General features: G+C 35.5%; 1 protein-coding gene across 2 annotated transcripts in view; it reads right to left on the bottom strand.

Moving 5' to 3' along the window:
- CDH18 (cadherin 18) overlaps positions 1–19,014 on the bottom strand; it is a 211,482-nt gene that overhangs the window by 11,287 nt on the left and 181,181 nt on the right. For both annotated transcript variants that reach the window (XM_088525032.1, XM_088525033.1), the window contains 3 exons: positions 17,123–17,259; positions 6,806–6,927; positions 1,371–1,488 (listed from right to left, as the gene is read on the bottom strand). In XM_088525032.1, the coding sequence (XP_088381158.1) occupies positions 1,371–1,488; positions 6,806–6,927; positions 17,123–17,259 (377 nt within the window). The remainder of the gene's footprint in view (positions 1–1,370; positions 1,489–6,805; positions 6,928–17,122; positions 17,260–19,014) is intronic.

Genomic DNA, 19,014 nt, shown 5'->3' with positions numbered 1-19,014 from the left:
AGTTAAACTACTTTCTATGATTTGTGTTAAAATGTCTTTATATCAACTATAAGGAAAAAAATGAAAATCACATTTCTAGGGTTTTGGTAAATACAGTAATTCTATGCAAGCAGCTAGAGAAAGTGCATTCTTTGAAATTTCTTTAGATAAACAAAATTCGCAGTAGGTCTTAATTTTAAAGGATAACTATCAGAGTCTGGGCCCCTCTTTTACCCTCCCCTACAAAATATAAATTAGGATACTCTACATGCTGACTTCAGCTGTTGGTAGTAAACCCAGCACTCACTGTGCTTAGGGAAGTAAAAAGGAACAGCAAAGAAAATATCCGAACAAATAACATTTGTTGGCTAAAATTTTTCTTTCTAAATGAATGTATAACTTAACCTTGGAACAGGTTCTCCAGGAAGATTATGCAATGTCCTGAAAGGTTCCCTGTAAGATTTTTAAAAATAGTGCAGAAAATATCTATCAAGAATAATCTAAAAATCACTATATGTGTCACAGATACAATGATGAATTTAATGCTTCTCAATCATTGCACACCGGCTATAAGCTGTCAGAAGGTATACCATGGACCAAATGCAAAAATATAACTGCAAAATAAACCTGATTTTCTCTACCTACATGCATACAGCTCCTCCTCCCTCTGCCACCTATTCAATGAAAAAATGAAAATAAATGAAAGCAGTACATGAACATTTAAAGTTCACGCTCATCTTCATCAAGTTGTGAAGTGGAAAACATGGAGCAATCTTCAACAAGACTGTGAGGTACAATCTGGTGATTTAGAAAGGCTAGATGGTTCTTTCATTTAAGAAATGTTCAAAAAGACTTGGCTAGGTGACTCTGAAGGCACTCTTCCCTCCGGGCCTATTTGCTATGATTTTCTGATTTTTAGGTATATTTTATTAGGAAGGATACAAAGAGACATTATCTCCCAGGAAGGACTGGCAAATATACTCTTGGTATTCAACCAGTAAGGGCAAGCATGAATTCAAGCTTTTATGCCTCTTAAAATCTTAATTTGTCGTTTTCAAGGGGCAATTAACTTGCCTGTACCCACCAAAATGCCAGCATACTTTCATTAACCTACTTTTAAAGACATTCCTGAATGTATCCAAAAAGACTCAAAACATGATGTATAAATGCTAAAGATATATATACCTACAAAAGGAAGAGAATACGTGATTATTCACAGTTTGCAAAATTTTGTATACATCACCATGTGCCTCCTATCAGCCAGTTCAGTGACGAGAGATTACAGTTTTCCCCTTCTGTGTAGAAATACAAGGATGGAAATTGATCTGCTCAACGAAACATCCCAGACAAAGCAGAGACTCTTTTCTTGCAGATTCATAGCTTTGATTTACCTTCATTGTTCCTTAGACTAAAGTTGGGATTCATAGAAAGCCCTTCATCAAGAGAAAAATGGAATCTTGCACCATTTGCCGAGTTATCCTTGTCGGTTGCACTAATAGTCTGAATTACCTGAAATAAAAATTGAAAGTGAATGTGTTGAAATTTGAACTTGACCAAGTATTTCCTAACCTCGGCAGGATTTTCAAACTCAGTTTATTTTAATTTTCTCCTTGACTGCTGCCACATTCAACCTGTGAAATGACTGGCCCATTAGCCTGGTTTCTCTAGCATGAAATATTTTAGGAACCTTGCTGTAGAGGTAGATAAAATAATTTAAAACATCTATACTTTCTGACATTCTAATATGGTCAGCTGGTACATTTTTTTTCATCATCTACATTGCTTCCTGGTGACTTTCAGAATTACAGTTATGTCTAAACATGCACTTTTATAGAGCCAAAATTGAGCGTGAACACCTTAAGTCTACACAGAGTATCATTTTCTGGCTTCCAAAATAATTAGATGTAGATTAATATTGTTAAAGAAAAAATAATAACTGAAATCATCAACATGTAATACCAGCTCACCATTTAAAATTTAGGAATCAGCTTTAAATTGTCAGAGAACAGAACATTAAGAACAGCAGCCACTCTTCGTTTGCCCAGAAGGAACCAAATGTAGAAACTGTGTACTGCAGAGGCATTTTGAAAGGTAAAACCTTTCAAAAGCTCTGATGATTTTTAAATTTTAAATTCAACTAAAAATGAGCTAAGTTTTTGGAACGTTTGACAAAGCAACAGCTCTGACTATACACTGATGCTGAGCATGGAAGTTGGAAGTGCCAAAGTAGAGTTTAATAAAGGATGTTTTTGTGATATATCCAGTGAATATGAAGCAGACCATTGCGCAAACCTGACAAGGAAAATTAGAAGGGGGAGAGAGAGAGATCATGAGATTTTTTTTCTGTTCAGTGTTCGACTGAACATCCTACCTGGACCAAACCTAAAATGTAAACAGTGAGGGCTTATGTGGTCCTGACTATTTTCAGATTAGAAAACAACACACAGTTCTCAGTCTATACTCAGACAAGTGAAGAAAAAAAGAAAAAAAAAAAACATTTTGAAGCAAGCAAACTCGAATGACTAGATTATAGACCATATATACCTGAAACTGTTGAACAAGTTAGCAATATTGCTCATAATTATGCTGCTAAGAGTATTTTTAAGGTTTGCCATGATATTTTTTTTTGCCAAGCCTTTGCATATCTGAAATAAAATCTTGAAGTTTGTCAAAGGCACGGCAGCTTTGGTGAGAATTTTTGGTATAAGCTAATCACTCTCTTTCAAATTTTGAAAAGATGGAAGAAAAAAAAACAACATATAAAACCAGAAATACAAGAACATCTTAAATACACATATTCAGTTAATATTGAGATGATATGAGTCAAAGCAAGATAAAAAGGGTAGCTGAAAAAAGAATATTTTTAAGTGAGCCTTCTTGAAACACAACTACTAAAAATACTGATAAGTATTATCAGAATTTGTCTAAAATTCAGATAAGCGATCTTAGGAAAAAAAGCATTTTATTAAATAGTTTAGAAATCTTCAGCATTGTTTATCAGTGAAAAAATGTCATTTTGCCATGCACTTTCAGTTTTTCTTTGACAAGCTTGTAGATAAACTTTTGTCCTGTTGCCCTATGTTATATAAAGCGTTCAGTGACATTTTACAGCATCTTGCATCAAAACATGCCATTTTGAAGAAAAAAAAAAGAAAAACACCTTTGATCAAGGCCCCTATGCAGTCTACTAGCTTTAAAATGTACTTGAAACTTCTCAATAAAGGTTCATGGTTTCTAGGGAGAAGATTTCAATGAAGTCTTTTCAGCTTTTCAGACATCTGAAACAAGTGTGTGCATTCTCTTAACATCAAAATGTACTGTTAACACTTTAATAATAAACCAACTAACTATTTGCTTATTAACAGGCATTAACTTTACCAAAGCTGATTAAAACAAGAATATAGACACAGATCCTCAACTGTGGTAAAGCTCACTGACAGCAAAGGGATGAAAATGAAGACTTATGGTTTGTTTTTAAATACATGAAAGAATCTCAATAAGGTAGAAGGACTAACTGAATAGGAAACAGGAGAGGCACTAATTTCTACTCAGATCCATGTCAGACCTGAATCAGTAATTAAGTAAATTTACATGAGGATGTAATATCTATTATGCTTCATCTGGATACAGAATGTATTTTCTCAACAAGGTGACTGCTAAAGGAAAAAAGTATGACTTAAACGTTGAAATGATTGTCTTCTCACTAGCATTTTCCAGTTTAGATGCCCTAGGGGTTTCATTTAAGTACACTTCCTTAAGTTTTATTGGCCTTTTTTTTAAGCAAATAAATTGGAGAGAAAAGGAAGCAGTAAAGAAAGGCTGTGAAATTAAATCCTCTCCATAGATGTTCTTTACAAAAATAAATAAGCAATAAAATGCAGAAAGTCTTTCAAAAGCAAACAATCACTTTATTCTGCACACAATAATTTTGAAACTGAGCTCTGGGAAAAAAGACCCCTAAGTGCTGCAGGGAGGCAGCTAGTCTCCCTAGACCTCCTGGGGAAAGAAATAAGAACTTTTAGAGGTCAGTTCAGGGCAGGCTGGATGCCTAATAACTTAATAACAAGCACTAGTCAAGTAGAAATGCTCTAAGAACCCACCGTACCTGATGGAATTTGTTTTTAGTGATCTATCTATCTTCTGAATCATTCTCACACCATGATGGATAAATCAGAGTAAATACTGTCTTTTCAGTGATTCAGAACCATTCAGTTGGGCACACTTCTTAGCATATGCAACAGTTGTCATATTCTGTTATTCTTGTTTATCTCTTCCTCCTTAACGCTTGTTGAACACTCTCATTTCCTTTCCTAAGCTAGACAGTAAGATCTTTCAAGCAAGGGCCATATACTCTTGTGATTTGCCTTTTTTTTTTGTACAGCACAATGATATTACACTCCTCTCTGAAGCTTTACTGTGCTATATGATGACATACATAATGCAGTCCTGCTAGTTTAGATATACACCAAGATGCTGATCCAAGCATTCCTATCAAGCTCCCCTGCTTATAGAGCCTTTCACAGCAGTATTAATCTTGAGTGTTAAATTGCAATGCTGCAGAGGTCACAGAATCATTCGCAGTAAGAACAGCTCCAGAAACACAACGCAGATACAAATCAGCAGTAAATACTGTTACAAGAAAACATGGCTGAACCTTTAAATGTCCCCCCCTTCAAGTTTCATATACAAACTACTTTTGGACAGTTAAAACTTTGCTGGTAGGAAGCATTAGTGACTCAAAAAACCCAAGGGAAACACAGCATTTCTGCATCAGCTTTGTTGCGTGTCTATTCAAGATATGTATTGTCTTTAAAGTACATAAATTTTAAAAGATAATAATATGTTGATACCAACTGCAATTATTGTTCAAAGAGAACCACGCATTTTTAAATAATTGGTCTTTTACAAGTTTTCTTATACTTGAGGTATTCAGAAAGATTTTCAGCAAGACCTCTGAGTAAGAGCTCCTTAGAAAACTATATAGTTATAAGATAAGAGAGAAGATCCTTTCTCAAGTAATTGCTTACAAAATAGTAAATAGGGGTCTCCTTTCTAAATGGTGTGTTCCCACATTGAAAGGCATTCCACAGAGATTTAAGCTGGACCATTTGCTGGTCAGAGTTATTCAATGCAGAGAAAAAGCAGGGCTGACAGTCAAGACCTAATACTCAGTAGCCAGACTGAGGGAGGTGAAATTTAGTATACATAATGGCAAGCCTTAACTTCACATATGTGATGATGATTTCTGAGCTGACTGTCACCACTAATAGTGCCATTCTGACAAGTGTTTTTGTTCATTCAGTGCTTATTAGGGCATAAAAAGCAAATCCACTGTTAGGGATTATGATGAAAGTACTAACTAGAGAACAAAGTAGAGACCATCATATACAATAAAGTATAAACTATGGTAAGAAATGACAAAAACTACCTATCTGAATCTTGATTTCTGCTCCTCAAGGCAAACAGAGAGGAGCTGGAGAAAGTTTAGACAAGGACAAGCAGCATCATTAAAGTTCTACAATGTCTCTATCATGGCCTCTCCATCTAAGTAGAACTCTTCAATCTGAACAATAGACAGGTAAGGTGAGATATGCTAGAGATTCATGAATAGCATGGTGATTGATAAATAGTGATCAACTGCTTTCTGTCTCTTCCAACACAGGAACTAGTAAATACCATATGAAGGCAGTATGGGAAGTTTTAGAATAAACACAAGAAAGTGCTCTTTCTGAAGCCAACAAGTAATCTGTAAATTCCTTGCTGTAAGACGCAGCAGGTATCTGAAGCTTTTATCTGTCCAAAGTGAAGCTAGGTAGATTCATGTGAGAGGATTATTAAAAATACAGAAATCACACGTAGATCAGAATTGGGAAGTAATCTGCAAACGATCTGAAACCATTGTAATACATGAAGGAACTAGCACATATGCTTGCCCTGTTCTTACACTGTTCTCTAAGCTTGAAAACTCTTGGCCACTGTTAGAAGCAAGATAATTTGGAAAGCCTTTGTCTGATACAGGACAGCATTTTTATATCCTCACATAAAATGCAACATTTCCACCTGGCATTTATGTACAGTTATTTTAAACATTTCATGAGGAAACAATTATTAATAATGTCTTCCTTAAGAAAGATATGAGCTCACAACTACAACCTATGAACTATGTAATAATGTTCAGATAGCATCAAATGCGAACTAAAAGCTTAACCTTGGCAAAACAGCAAAGGAGCTAAGTTAAACTGTCCAACCATTGACAGCAATGAAGTGCAGCGATGACAAAAGATGATGTTATCTTGTTATCCAGTCTCAACTTTGATCCTCAGAATCCTCATAGCTGTGAAAATTTGTTCAGCATCTTTTGTACAGTGAGCCTGCACAAACAGGTTCACCTTTACCATGACTTTTCATACAAGCTCTTATGAGCTATCAACAGGCATGGACTCTAGCCATGTTAATCTGCCATTGCCCTAAGGTATATATGAAACCTTGCCATGACATGGCAACTTCAGTGAGAGATGTTACATCTTCATCCGTTTTGTTCAGGATAGTGGCTTTACAAGATCTCTATTATGTGACAAGATTAATATTTAACCATTTTCACTGAAGAAAGATTTTTTTTTTCACAACAAGATAGATATCTGGAACAAATTCCAGGTTTACTTCCTTCAGTATAATACTACTAAAAAAAATAATGTGACATATAAAAATGTAATTAAGAAGAATTATCATTCTTACATATTACCTGATCAAATGTTACAGATGTGGCATTAACAGAAATAAAATCATTCATCTCTCTCACTGGGATAAAGATAACTGTGACAGTTACCTGACCAGGCTTTGCATTCTCACAGACCACTATCTCATACTCTCTGGCGAGCTCTGGAGGGTTGTCATTGACATCCAGGATTCTAATGCCAACTGGAACATGGCTCACTAGCCCAGGGTTGTCTGTAAAATACACAAGGGGGTATTAAGCCTTTTGAAATATTCCATAATCAAGGACATTCTCAATCTAAGCATGTTTTTCTTAAGACAACAATTGGATGAGAACTGAATACAACTGTAGAACTTCAGGTAGCAAGGAGTTCATAAAAATGCTGTTTGTAGAGCTTTGTTAAGTGTTTTGGAAAAAAAAACAGAATAGGAAATCATAACATGCATCTTAAGTCACAGTTATATCAACAAAATACAAGTTACTCTGGAACTGAAGTGGAAGTTGTTGGAGTTTTTCACATACTGCCACACTCTATGGTAAGATAAGATCAAATGCTTTGTAATTAATGTGAAAGTATCACCACAGTATTAAATAACAGTAAACATCTTGTTTTCCTCAGTCCCCTCAAAGATTTTAGGAAACAAAATAAAATAATAAGAAAATATTAATGCACGGCCACATATAACCCATTTTCCCAAGCTTCACTCCAGATTCCTCACAAGTTGTACACAGAATAGTTAATGAGAGACTAGTTTTGGCTGCAAAAATCCAGGATCCAGGAACAGAAATCAAAATAGCAATCAGAAAAATGTGATTTATATTAGATAGGAAATCTCTGTTCCCAATTAACATTACTATTAATTCAAAGTCAAGTTATACAAACACATTTGGAAGACACTATGGACTTGTGAATTACATTTTCTTGCTGAAATTTTCCTTGAATGTTAGTATTTTTAGCTTGACTCAAGACTATGAATATTATCACAACATATCGACCAAGGAGCTAAAGCAGGCTCATGAAAGGCCAAGGCTTGACATCCTTAGATGTCATCTTATTTACCTTAACTTCCTCTGTCACTGCAATCAGACGATACGATAATCTTATAATAACAATTACAGGACCTGACCTCAAGAAATATCTGATAGTTTATTTGAACACAATCTACAGCTCAAAGTAGCCTTATTCTGGAGCTCTTTTGGCACTCAGGAGTCTCCTGCACACAACCTGTGAAGTATGCAAACAAGAAAGTGCTATAAATTAAAGCAGGGAGACAAAGCAGACCAAGGGGAAACATAGGAAAGGACTCCAAGGAGACAGAACGTAGAGATAACAGGAGGAATAAATCAATTTGGGAGCAATTCATTAACTTTAGTGGGGAAAATGAAGATTCTAGGACTAGAGAAAGCCAGAAGAAGTTGCTTCCAAAAAAAAAAAAAAAGCAATTATTATAGAGTCGTAAGATCTCTGAAAAATTTTGTCTGGAATTGACCTCTGGAGTCCTTGCCTCAGAGCAGAGTCAGCTTCAAGGCTGGAAGGGGATGCTACGTCTAAGAGGAAAGGCGTGAGAAGGCAGGAAGAGCATAGGGTAGAGGTTACCAGAGAGAATTAGCTGTTCCCCAGGTATGGCATATCTGGAGTAGTTACTAGAAAAACCAAATCAAACACTTCACTCCAACAGATGACAAAACAGCTGGCTTCCTTTCTTTCAGTATACTGTGTCACGCTCCTTTGTCCCACCTTAAACAGTGACCTCTTGGCCCGACAGTGCTACACAGTGGCATCTACTTAACCCATGCTAAACTTGCATTATTTTCATTGTCTGATTCAGAGAATTTATCTTTGTTTTTTCCCATAGCTGTTTTACAGTACAAAGAATTCCTTACCAGTCTGAAAAAAGTTCTTAACACAAGGGTATTTTTGGCATCTTTTTTGAAGCAGTTACCTCATGGGATCTTTGACCTTTGCAGGCAAATTTTCACCATGACAGCCCACTCATTACAAAATGCTAATAAGGAAAGTATTAACACCATTTACCATACCAGTCTTGAAGTTTGTCAGACTGTGTACACTAAATCAATGTGTATGCAAGGTGACAGCACAGTTTACAAGAGCGGAAGAGAGTAAGAACAAATTATGAGACCTCTTAAAACCATATTTGATTTTAGGTTTTTTCGTTTATTTTTATAAAACAAATCTAAACACCAACCTTCTGAAGGTGCACAACTCACCTGCATCTTACAAACTCCTTTAATAACTTTTCCTGCTAATAGCCTATTTTTGTTAATTAGACACATTTCTTGCAGTAGTTGGCAGATTTCCAGTTTTGGGATAATCAGTGTTGACATATATCTCAGGCCTGTGCATTATAAAACAACCAGATTCATTCTGTATCCTATTAGCATTACGCCTCCAGAGCAGATTTTTTGAAGTGAATGCTCACTGTTTTAAACGATAACTGAAGCAGAAATTGTTCTGATTCACCTACGTTAGGGGCTTGCTTTCTTACGCTTGAAGACTTTTCTCAGAATAAATAGTTCTTCAGCATGAATACCAAATATTTGTAAAGCAAATCAATTTCACTGAGTATCAGTCTCTTAACCAGCAAGTCCTCTGTGAACTTATACACGCCCTTATCAAGAGCCAATTTGGAATCTTGAATTCCCTCTTCAATTAATTTGTGTGTGCAAACTTCAAAACCGCTATTTAGGACAAAAGCTTTCTTTTAATACAACTTCTGAAGTCAGAAACTCCTTTTTATACTAACAGAATTCTCATGCACTTTAACAAAAATAGGACCTAACTTGAGTGACATCCAGAATAACTGTCCTGACATTAACTATTTTTTTTTTACATGAGACTGTATAGTTAAACTGAGCGAATATTTTATTAAACGGTAAGTCTGAATAAGCAGGTCATTTTAAACAGAGTGAAGGATTTTGAAATGGAATCATTTTAGACATGAATCCAGGTTCAATCTAAAACAAAAATCTTTACACAGTTTAGGACACATAACTAATGTGTCCTATGATTTTCTTCACTACTATTAACTATTGATCATAATCACTGCAACAGTTATAATCTGTTTGCTTGTGACAGCTTTTGAAGGCACGCCAATGTTTAGGATGTGCAACCAACTATCTATTCCAGAATTTTTCACCAAAGAAGTAGAAAGCACTTTTTTTACCTAATAAGCTTACGTGATTAGTTCTGATATATTAGAAGACTAAATACAGATATAGTGAGGATAAAATATACTATATACTCATAACTAAAATAACAGAAGAATGCTTTGTATAAAAGTGTGAATGCCAATATTCAGAAATTCAGAACTCATTCAGAATGATTTGTATGTGATAACCAACTTTGCTAATAATGTAAAAAATATCCAGAATCTAATAATAAGTTAACACTCTGCTTTGCCTTTTTAAGACAGTGAGTTCTTCTAAAATGTTGTTATCTAAAGCTGGCTAGGAAAGATTTTTATTTTTTCCTACAGTAAAAAATTTACTTTTTATTGATGAACACAAACCTGGAGGCATTTGCACTTGTCTTGGATCATCAGCAACAGGAGCAAGACTAGCAATAATAGCATTGCAGCAGAGTTAAAACATTCAGCACTTTCAAGCTGGCAACTCGCTCTGCCCTAATGGAAGCAAAACTTTACAGCCCATAGACAACACTGGTGCTCATCTCCTGAATAAAGCAGGGCACTACAAACTCTTATTGGTTCTGTGGCCAGTAATGTGTCCATTTCAGATTCTGGCACTGATTTACAGAGCCCTGAACAGGGAAATGTCACAGGATCCCAAAGAAGAAATGGTCCTCCTTGGTAGCTACCATCACCAGGAACATTGCATTTATCAGAGCCCAGAGGAGCAGGCGAATGAACTTGGTCAAATGCAGGCCCAACTGGAACACCAGGAGAGGTCAGGAAGAGCCATACCCTATACCACCTTCAGATGACGACGTAGGAATACCTTCTCAGACCCTTCCCCAAAGGAACAGAGGAGAAGAAAATCCATCATGCCTAGAAGCCAATGACTAAACCAAGACCAACAGGGAAATAAGCTTTGAACTTGGAATTAGGAGCTCAGCACTACTTCTTGAGCAGGATGAAGAATGAGCTGCCCTTAGAAAACTTTTTTTTTTAATATTTTTTTTGCAGTCTTGCTACATTTAGTTCGTAAGTACATTTAAAGGAATGACAGATTTTGCTAGAAATCAGATTATTGCAATTTTATGGTGATTTTATGTTGTGATTTTATGGTATTCAACTTGCCAGAGCTGGAAATAAACTCTGTATCATTGGAAGGCTTGGACAGGATACATGGATTGTTTCTCACTCTTGACACTGCACCACGAGTGAAATAGTCTTGGAACTCAGACCTCCTTGTTTTAAAAATCTATTTTAATCTGGTCCACATTAGGGAGAAAGTAGGAAATATCTTTGTGACAGATTATTTCCTGGAAATTGAGCACCTTGACCAACATCTGAAAATGTACCAATATTAAATACCACAATATATACCAATACTAAATGCTACAATATTAATGCACCAGTACTAAAAGTACTGAAACTGAGCTAGCAGGTACAATGCAGGTGAGGTCAAATATGAATCATGAATATGATCTTGGCCTGGGCAGGGGGAAGATAATTTAATCTCTGTTTCTATAAAGTATCTCTCTGTAGAGATAACCACAAATGCAGCAAAACAAGTCATAAGATCACATTTCCTTGTACTGATGTTAAATCAATAGGGTGAATTTCAGTATTTCAGAGTTTGTTAAAAAAGAATAGTTTTGAGAAAAAACTTACAAACCAAATATCACCATAAAGAAAACATGTATGGAAGAATGTATGGAAAAAAATCACTAAGGCACAAAGCCAGCAAAAAGCTCACTAATAAAGAAAAAATGTATGGAAAAAATGTATGGAAAAAATCACTAAGGCACAAAGTAAGCAAAAAGCTCACTAATATTGAACAGTTATCTTGCTGTCCACTTATACAGAGAGTTAAGACATTAAAACACTTTCACAAAACTTTGTTCTGATGTGTAGTACTTTCTGATAGATCTCTGAAATGGTTGGATTTGAATTCACTTTTAACTAATTGACACAAGTCATTAAAGCTATTTTTGATAGGGAAATGTCTGAAGTGAGAAAACAAAATGATAAAAATTCTTGCTATTTTCTCATTGTTTTATGATACATGTCAAGAAGATATTACTCCACAGACTTCCTTCGGGCAGTACATGTATTGTTTAATCTGTCTCAGAATAAAAACACATGAAGTATGTAGCTTTTGCTTTGGTTTTCACACTTGTGTAAAAGTGTGAAAGTAAAGTAAAACAATGTGCCTCTCAATAGCATTAACAGGTTTATTCTCTTCACACTGTCACCCCATCTCTGCTTCTCCTTATCCATGTGACTGTCTCATCTAGCACGCCTACAAGCAACGTAAATTGTAATCTCTTCACAAAATTTTAGGAACATAATAACAGCATCTCTGTTCTGCTGAAATTCAACTGTAAAACATGAAATGAACTTCATCTGTTTATTTATTTTGATAGGAATTATTATTTCTCTCTGTGCACTCTGTTTTCTCCAAATTGTGTAACTCTATCTTTCTGTGTCATAGTTTCTGTTTCCACGAAGACTTACAAATGATAAAAATATATTTACTATTTATATATTAGATATGTGTTGCATACACAATATATAGGTTGTATATAATACGGCAATATAATATGATATACTACTTATAAGTAGAGCACCCACTTCAACGATTTTAACCAGATTGGTTAAATAAGATACCTGCCATATACTCTAATTTTTCACTTTTTCACATTTTTAAATTCTCATAAGACTTGACTGGTCCTCAACAAAATATATCAAAATGTCTTTCCTTGTGTAGGTGTTGTAATGACTATGTTTCCCTGGGATCCTTTCAATACCACATCACAAGGCACTGCATATTTTGCCAGGGAGCTGTTGCTCTACATCAGCACTCTGATATCTTTTCCTGTGAAACTGGTTTTAGACAGGTATGTGCAGAAGGAAAGAAGAAAGATTTTCCATGGTGGTAATTACTAGCTGCACAAAAGAAAGATATGGAAAACTCCCCTCCAAAATTATCTTCTAAATCCCTGAAATGGAAATGGTTAAATCTGCCATGAGATATAAGCATTTATATCTCTCTGATAAACCATGTTTCATGTTACAACCAGAGATATTATTATCCTTATAAATGTCCAGTACTTTATGAACTGCAGTAATCTCCTGCCTTAACATCATTTGGACAAAATATATAGAAGCTATTTGTGCTCTGTCTATCTCAGAAACAGTTGGTTCAGTTGTTAGAATTATTTCCCAAAATGAGTTTTCTGAAAAAAAAAGCCTTTCTTGCTTTACTTCTAAGTTGTAATTTCTGTGGGAAGATAGTCTCAGTCTAATTCTCAACACATTCTCTGAATTCCTTCATTCATTACTGTTAATTCTGTGCCTCAGCTTTTATTCCCTCTTATTGACCACAAAAAAATTATCCATATCCATTTATACATAACTTGCATCACTGTTTTGAAAGCTTCAGAGTATATACTTATTTTTCTAATTTGAAATATATTTTTCTAACTGGCTTTGGAACTTGCAGAGGTCCACTCATTTATATTTTAGTACTCTCTTTCTCTTGCACTGGCTATGACTTTGGGTTTTGATGTTATTTCTCTTGCTGATGTTTTTACCAGTATTACTATATACTAGAGAGAAATCTTAACAGAACATCCCGCAGTTATTTATAAAATCATTTATTTTTCTTTGGAACACATGAGCACTTGTGAAAAACGGTTATCCTTTCCCCTCTCCAGTGTATTTATTTCAACTGTTTTTTGTATCACAGAATCACTCACGCAGAGAATAGTTGCAGGTGGAAGGGATCTCTGGAAACTGCCTGGTCCAACTCCTCTGCTCAAAGTGGGGTTAGCTACAGCACGCTGCTCATGGCTCTGTCCCATCAGGAGTTGAGTATCTCTAAGGAAGCAGACTGAAAAACCTCTCTGGGTAAAATTTGCAGTGGTTGACGACAGCCACAGTAAAAATATCCTTCCTTGTGTCTAAATAAAATTTCTTCCATCTCAGTTTGTGCTCCTTGGCTCTTGTCCTTTCTTCGGGTACCACTAAGAAGAAATTGTCCCTTTCTAACTTTCTCTCATCGGATACTTATACAATGGATAAGATTCTCCACCAGTCTTTTCTTTAAGCTGAACAGTGCCAGCTCTCTGCGCCCTTTCTCATATGAGACACGCTCTCATATGGATGCAGAGCAACCATTTGGTACATCAGGCACTCCTTCCAGTTTCCTATCACCAGCAAACTTGCAGAGGGTGTGCTCCGTCCCATCACCCAGGTCATTGATGAAGAAGTTAAGCAATACTGCTCCAAGAAGCAATCGCTGACGGGCACCACTAGTGACTGGTCCCCTGTTGGATTTCGGAAAGTCATCACAACACTTTGGGCCAGGCTGTTCAGGCAGTTTTCAGAGGGTTAGAACTAACTGTTCTCATAGCTCATTTATGTAGACTGTACTTCAATATGCCTTAGTCTAAGCATGAATTTCACTCAATTTTCTTTACTCTCAGCATCTAAAAGGGTTGTTTGGAAATCTCAATCAATCACTTGCTGCCCATTTCTTTCATTATAAAGATTCATTATAAAGAATTTCAATTGATATCCATCCTACATCAATCCTTAAAGCAGCTCCACCTTAACTTTTTCCACTCCCATTCACAAAGGCTGTATTTCTTTTCTCTGATACATTATTTCATCGTTTATGAAACTCTGTCCTTTTCCTCTGTTTTTTATTTCCCTTACTCTTATCAAAGACTTGATCAAACACCATCACTAAAGACAAGCGAACTGTATCTATCTCCTTTCCTCTTTTGATTATTATTTGATAAACTTTTCCAAAGAATTCTAGTAAGTTAATGAAATGCAAATAATTCTAAGTTAATCATAGTTTTAAATCCTGTTCATATCATAGTTTTAATCCAGCAATTTCAGTCCATTCCTCCACCCCAAAAGCAATCTATAGAACCTTTAATGAAAAATATAGTACTATTACCAACTTTCTCCCTTCCTAGTATTACAAGGACTTTGCAGTAAGTACTAGTACTAACAGAGCAAAACAACAGCAGCAGTGGTGTCCCCTGGTATTTCCTCCAGGATATATTCATCCCCACTGTATCCTACAGTTGAAGAACACAGCATGTTAAAGAAAAAAATGGATCATACAATTCTCCTAGCAAAGAACTCTTGCATTTCTATAAATTGAAAAATCACTGATCACTACATTAGCATTACTCCCAGAAAGGCAAGTTGTGGAACTTTCAGCGATTTTGGCAGAGACAGCTGATCAATGCAGAGAGTACTTCACACACTGACACTCACAGAGAATGTAAACTTCTTATGAAGGGTTTGGAAATAAAAGGTCTGAAACATGAGCATATCTTAAGTATGAGCATAAGAATATGACACAGATTCTAAATTTCCTTCACATAAAGTATGGATAGCTATAAATAGCTGCATAAAGGATAAGCAGTAGAAGGAAAAGTGTCAATGTAGTGCAACATTAAGTAAAGAGAAGAAAACATGCCAAGAAACTAGTCACAAACGTAATGTTATTTCATCAGAGCACCTCTTACTGTTGAAGCAGCATAGTCTTTCTGAGCCTTGCATATTCTTGTATTTTTTTAATTGTTCTATATAAGAAAATGATTGAAGAAGTGGACATAAGGGAAGGCTATTCAACATTTATGCTGCCTGTCAGTCTGTCATCCATCTGTCTCTTCTTTACTGTTATCGCTTCCTTTTTTATATGAGAACTTGTATCAAACTGACTTTATAGATTTACTTATCTCTCCAATCTCAAATTTAATAGTAAGGAGACATGCAAAGGGAAAAAGCAAGATCCGTGCTTTCCATGCTTTAAAAATATGGTATTTCATTCTGATTATTCATTCAGTTTTATTTTAGTCATAAGCATATTTTTTTAGCATGGATTGTGTTCACTCACTTGACTATTAATGTAGATAAAACAACATTGAAGTTTAATGCTTTTTATTTCTGCAAAATAATTATGTTTGGATGTTTTCCCCAAAAGTCTAGTGACTACTCCTTTCCAGTATGTCCCAATGTAGCTCATAATTAAACCTCACTTGCTGAGGGCACTCTCTGTCTATTTCACCAGGTTACCTTTTTTTATGAACCAACTATAAGACTCTAGATTCTACTATTTACAACAGATATTTATTTAGCTCCAAATCTTATTTCAATTGCAAAAGCCAGTATATTAATCAAAACCAATCTGCTGCTCTTATAAATATGTATGTGTTACTAATCTTACAGTGTATGCTAGTAGTATAGTGGCAAAACCAGATTCCCTTTTAATCAGGAAATGAAATAGCTGAAAGCAGAAGGAAGCCACTAACATCAGTGGCACTTTTCAGGTAAAAACTATATTGCATCATCCAGCAATGACAGAATACTCAAAAAGCAAAATAAAAAATAAACAATAAAAAAAGGAAAACACACATTAAGTAATTCAGTTTCTGGATCAAAATCATTGCCCTTGAAAGACTGTATCACTAGCAGAACTTGGCATAACTGGATATACTGATGCAACTTGGGATTTTTTTTTGTTTGCTTGAGATAGAGATTTTTTTAACCTTTGTGCCAAAAATAAGACCCTTCAATAAAAAAAACCTGAAATGCATATTTGTTAAAACTATTTTCTTAATTGTGCCTGCTTGGTATAAAAATATTCACCTGGGCCTCCTTAATCAAGACATTTCTGGACTGCGTTTGAGGGTTTGGAAGATCTAGAGATCATCTAGTCCAACCTCCCTGTTCAAGCTTTACTTGGTAATTTAACTACTAAAAGGCCATAAGAACACCCTGATAACCAACAACCATTAAGCAGCAGCAGATGTAAGTTAATATAATTATATTTAACATGCAAATCATTAATACTATGTTAATAGCACATACAAGAGGCAAGGACGAGTTTCTCAGATAGATATACAAATATACAGTGTTATCTTCTGAGATATACGAAATAGGATACACAAATGGGACAGACTGGACACAGAATGGCCTGAAAATGTTCCTGGGTGAACTGACATCCTTCTACCATGTAAAGAAAAATGTGGCAAATTTATAGAGATGGAATCACACAAGCATATAGGGGTTTGTTTGTTTTGTGGAATTACAGAAATTACATACACATAGAAAGCTTGCCTTTATTCAAGCTGGTTAAAAAAAAGCTGGTGTTGAAAAGATCCTACTGTCCCAAGACAGCATTTCTTGGTATCAAACATTAATCCTTTCCTTTTTAAGATTTTCCATAAAATTATGCGCCAAATATATTATTTACCTATTTCAGAAGCAGCCACTGTGATGTTGTACCAAGGTGTTTCCTCTCTGTCAAAGATCTTGGCAGTCTTGATGGTCCCAGTGCTAGCATCAATGGTGAAATACCTATCTTCTTCTGTGTTATGATCAACGAAATATCTATGAAGAAATAAAACAGCAAATACATATCAGTTGAGCTGTATCTCATCCAAAATAACAGAAATCTACATAAGAATATTGCTTGTATACTCTAAAATCCTACAAATTAAAATAGAACCTTAAGAAAAATTCTGCACTATGAGGGCATTTAGAACAACCCTTTTGTTCCTGTCATGATGTCACTTGATTTCCTGATGCATAACAAGGCTTTTGTGATTGGGAGTCACAAAGACAAAAATTGCCAGCAGATGACATTTTACACAGCAGCATTATGTTAAAACTGACATACTATTTGCATTAAAAAAAAAAAAGAAAAAAAAAGAGAAACAGAAAGGTGAAAGTTGTAATTCTTCTGCTAATTATTTACTGCAAAACAGTGTGCTCTATGCTTTACCTCTACTGAAGCAGGGCTTCCTGACATACCATTAGCAATATGATGAAATGAGCCACTCTGAAGATGAACATTACCAAGATTGGTTGAAGGAAGAGCTGATTCAAAGAGCTGTAATTGGCATTAGACTAGCAGCAGAACTAAGCCCTACTTAACCCCCTCGCCTCTTGGCACATTGCCTGGTAGAGAAAGCAAAAACCTTGAAGTGGATAATGGAAGCAGACTGAGGGAACACAAATGGAGAGGTTGACAAGACTTTTTCTTTCCTCAAAGCCTAAATCATTTACGATAGCTTTTAACAAATAAAGCAATTACAGACTTCTATCAAGCCTACTTTACTAACTTCAGACTTGATGGAAAAATAAGGAAAAAGATGCCAAGTCTTTTATATACCATAATTGTTTTGCCTGATAATTTGTCAGCCATGCTTTCATTCTCTGAAGTCTTTAATATATGGAAGCTATATATAGGCCAGAATGATTTATTTGTCATATCCAATTGCTACTATTTCTACATCATCAAAAATGTAATTGCCAGCTAATAAATAGAGTGGTGCTCAAAAAGTCTGCAAAGCTCAAAACAATTAAAATAACTTCAGTTCTATTTCTCTCACAATGTACTTATTTAGACTATTTGCGGAAAGGAAAAACAAACAAGCAAGTGAACATTTGGTTGAATGATGCATTAAAGTAAAATGGGGCTTGTGAAACAGCAAAGGAAATGGAGCACTAAAGGAGAAGGCAGCAATTTGAGTGAGTTGCCTTAACTGCTCAGATGATGAGAGACAGTGAATAAGACAGCTAGGATATGATAACTTAGGTTGAATTTTCTTTACTTAAGAGAATCTGAACTCAGCTCTCCCACCTGCAAGAACCATTGTACATTTGCCTTATAACATGCTGCTTTTGGTTGTAGCACTCAAGTTCTTTTAACATGCTTAGTATTTTCAAGAATCAGAGAATTATATATTATAAATTGACAACAGTCAAAACTATGCTATAAAATCTATTCTTCCTGCCTTCTTCCTTTCTTTCCTTCCTTCCCCTCCACATCTTGAAGAGTGAAACAGCTCCCATAAGAGAGAGACCAAGGAATACAGACTTCATACTCCAAGATGGAGAGGTGACACACCAAAGTGCCTATTAGTTTCATATTTCTTTGCAGCAAGGATTTAACTCTCTGTCCTCTGTTCCAGTTATCTATGAAGAGTTGCATCTCCTATACACAGAGCCAGCATTATTTCTCACTAGATGCAACGCATTTTGGAAAACAGAGGAGGACCAACCCCTGATATTCCATAAAGCTGTTGTGCTTGCCAAAGAGCTGTTTTGAGATCCGAACTATGTACAGAAAGTGCATGCCTC

This window comes from Tinamus guttatus, unplaced genomic scaffold (assembly GCF_059628265.1).
Source record: "Tinamus guttatus ecotype Peru unplaced genomic scaffold, ASM5962826v1 Tinamus_guttatus_pri_ptg000222l, whole genome shotgun sequence".
NCBI classification, from domain to species: Eukaryota; Metazoa; Chordata; class Aves; order Tinamiformes; family Tinamidae; genus Tinamus; species Tinamus guttatus.
This window is presented reverse-complemented; position numbering and strand designations above follow the sequence as displayed.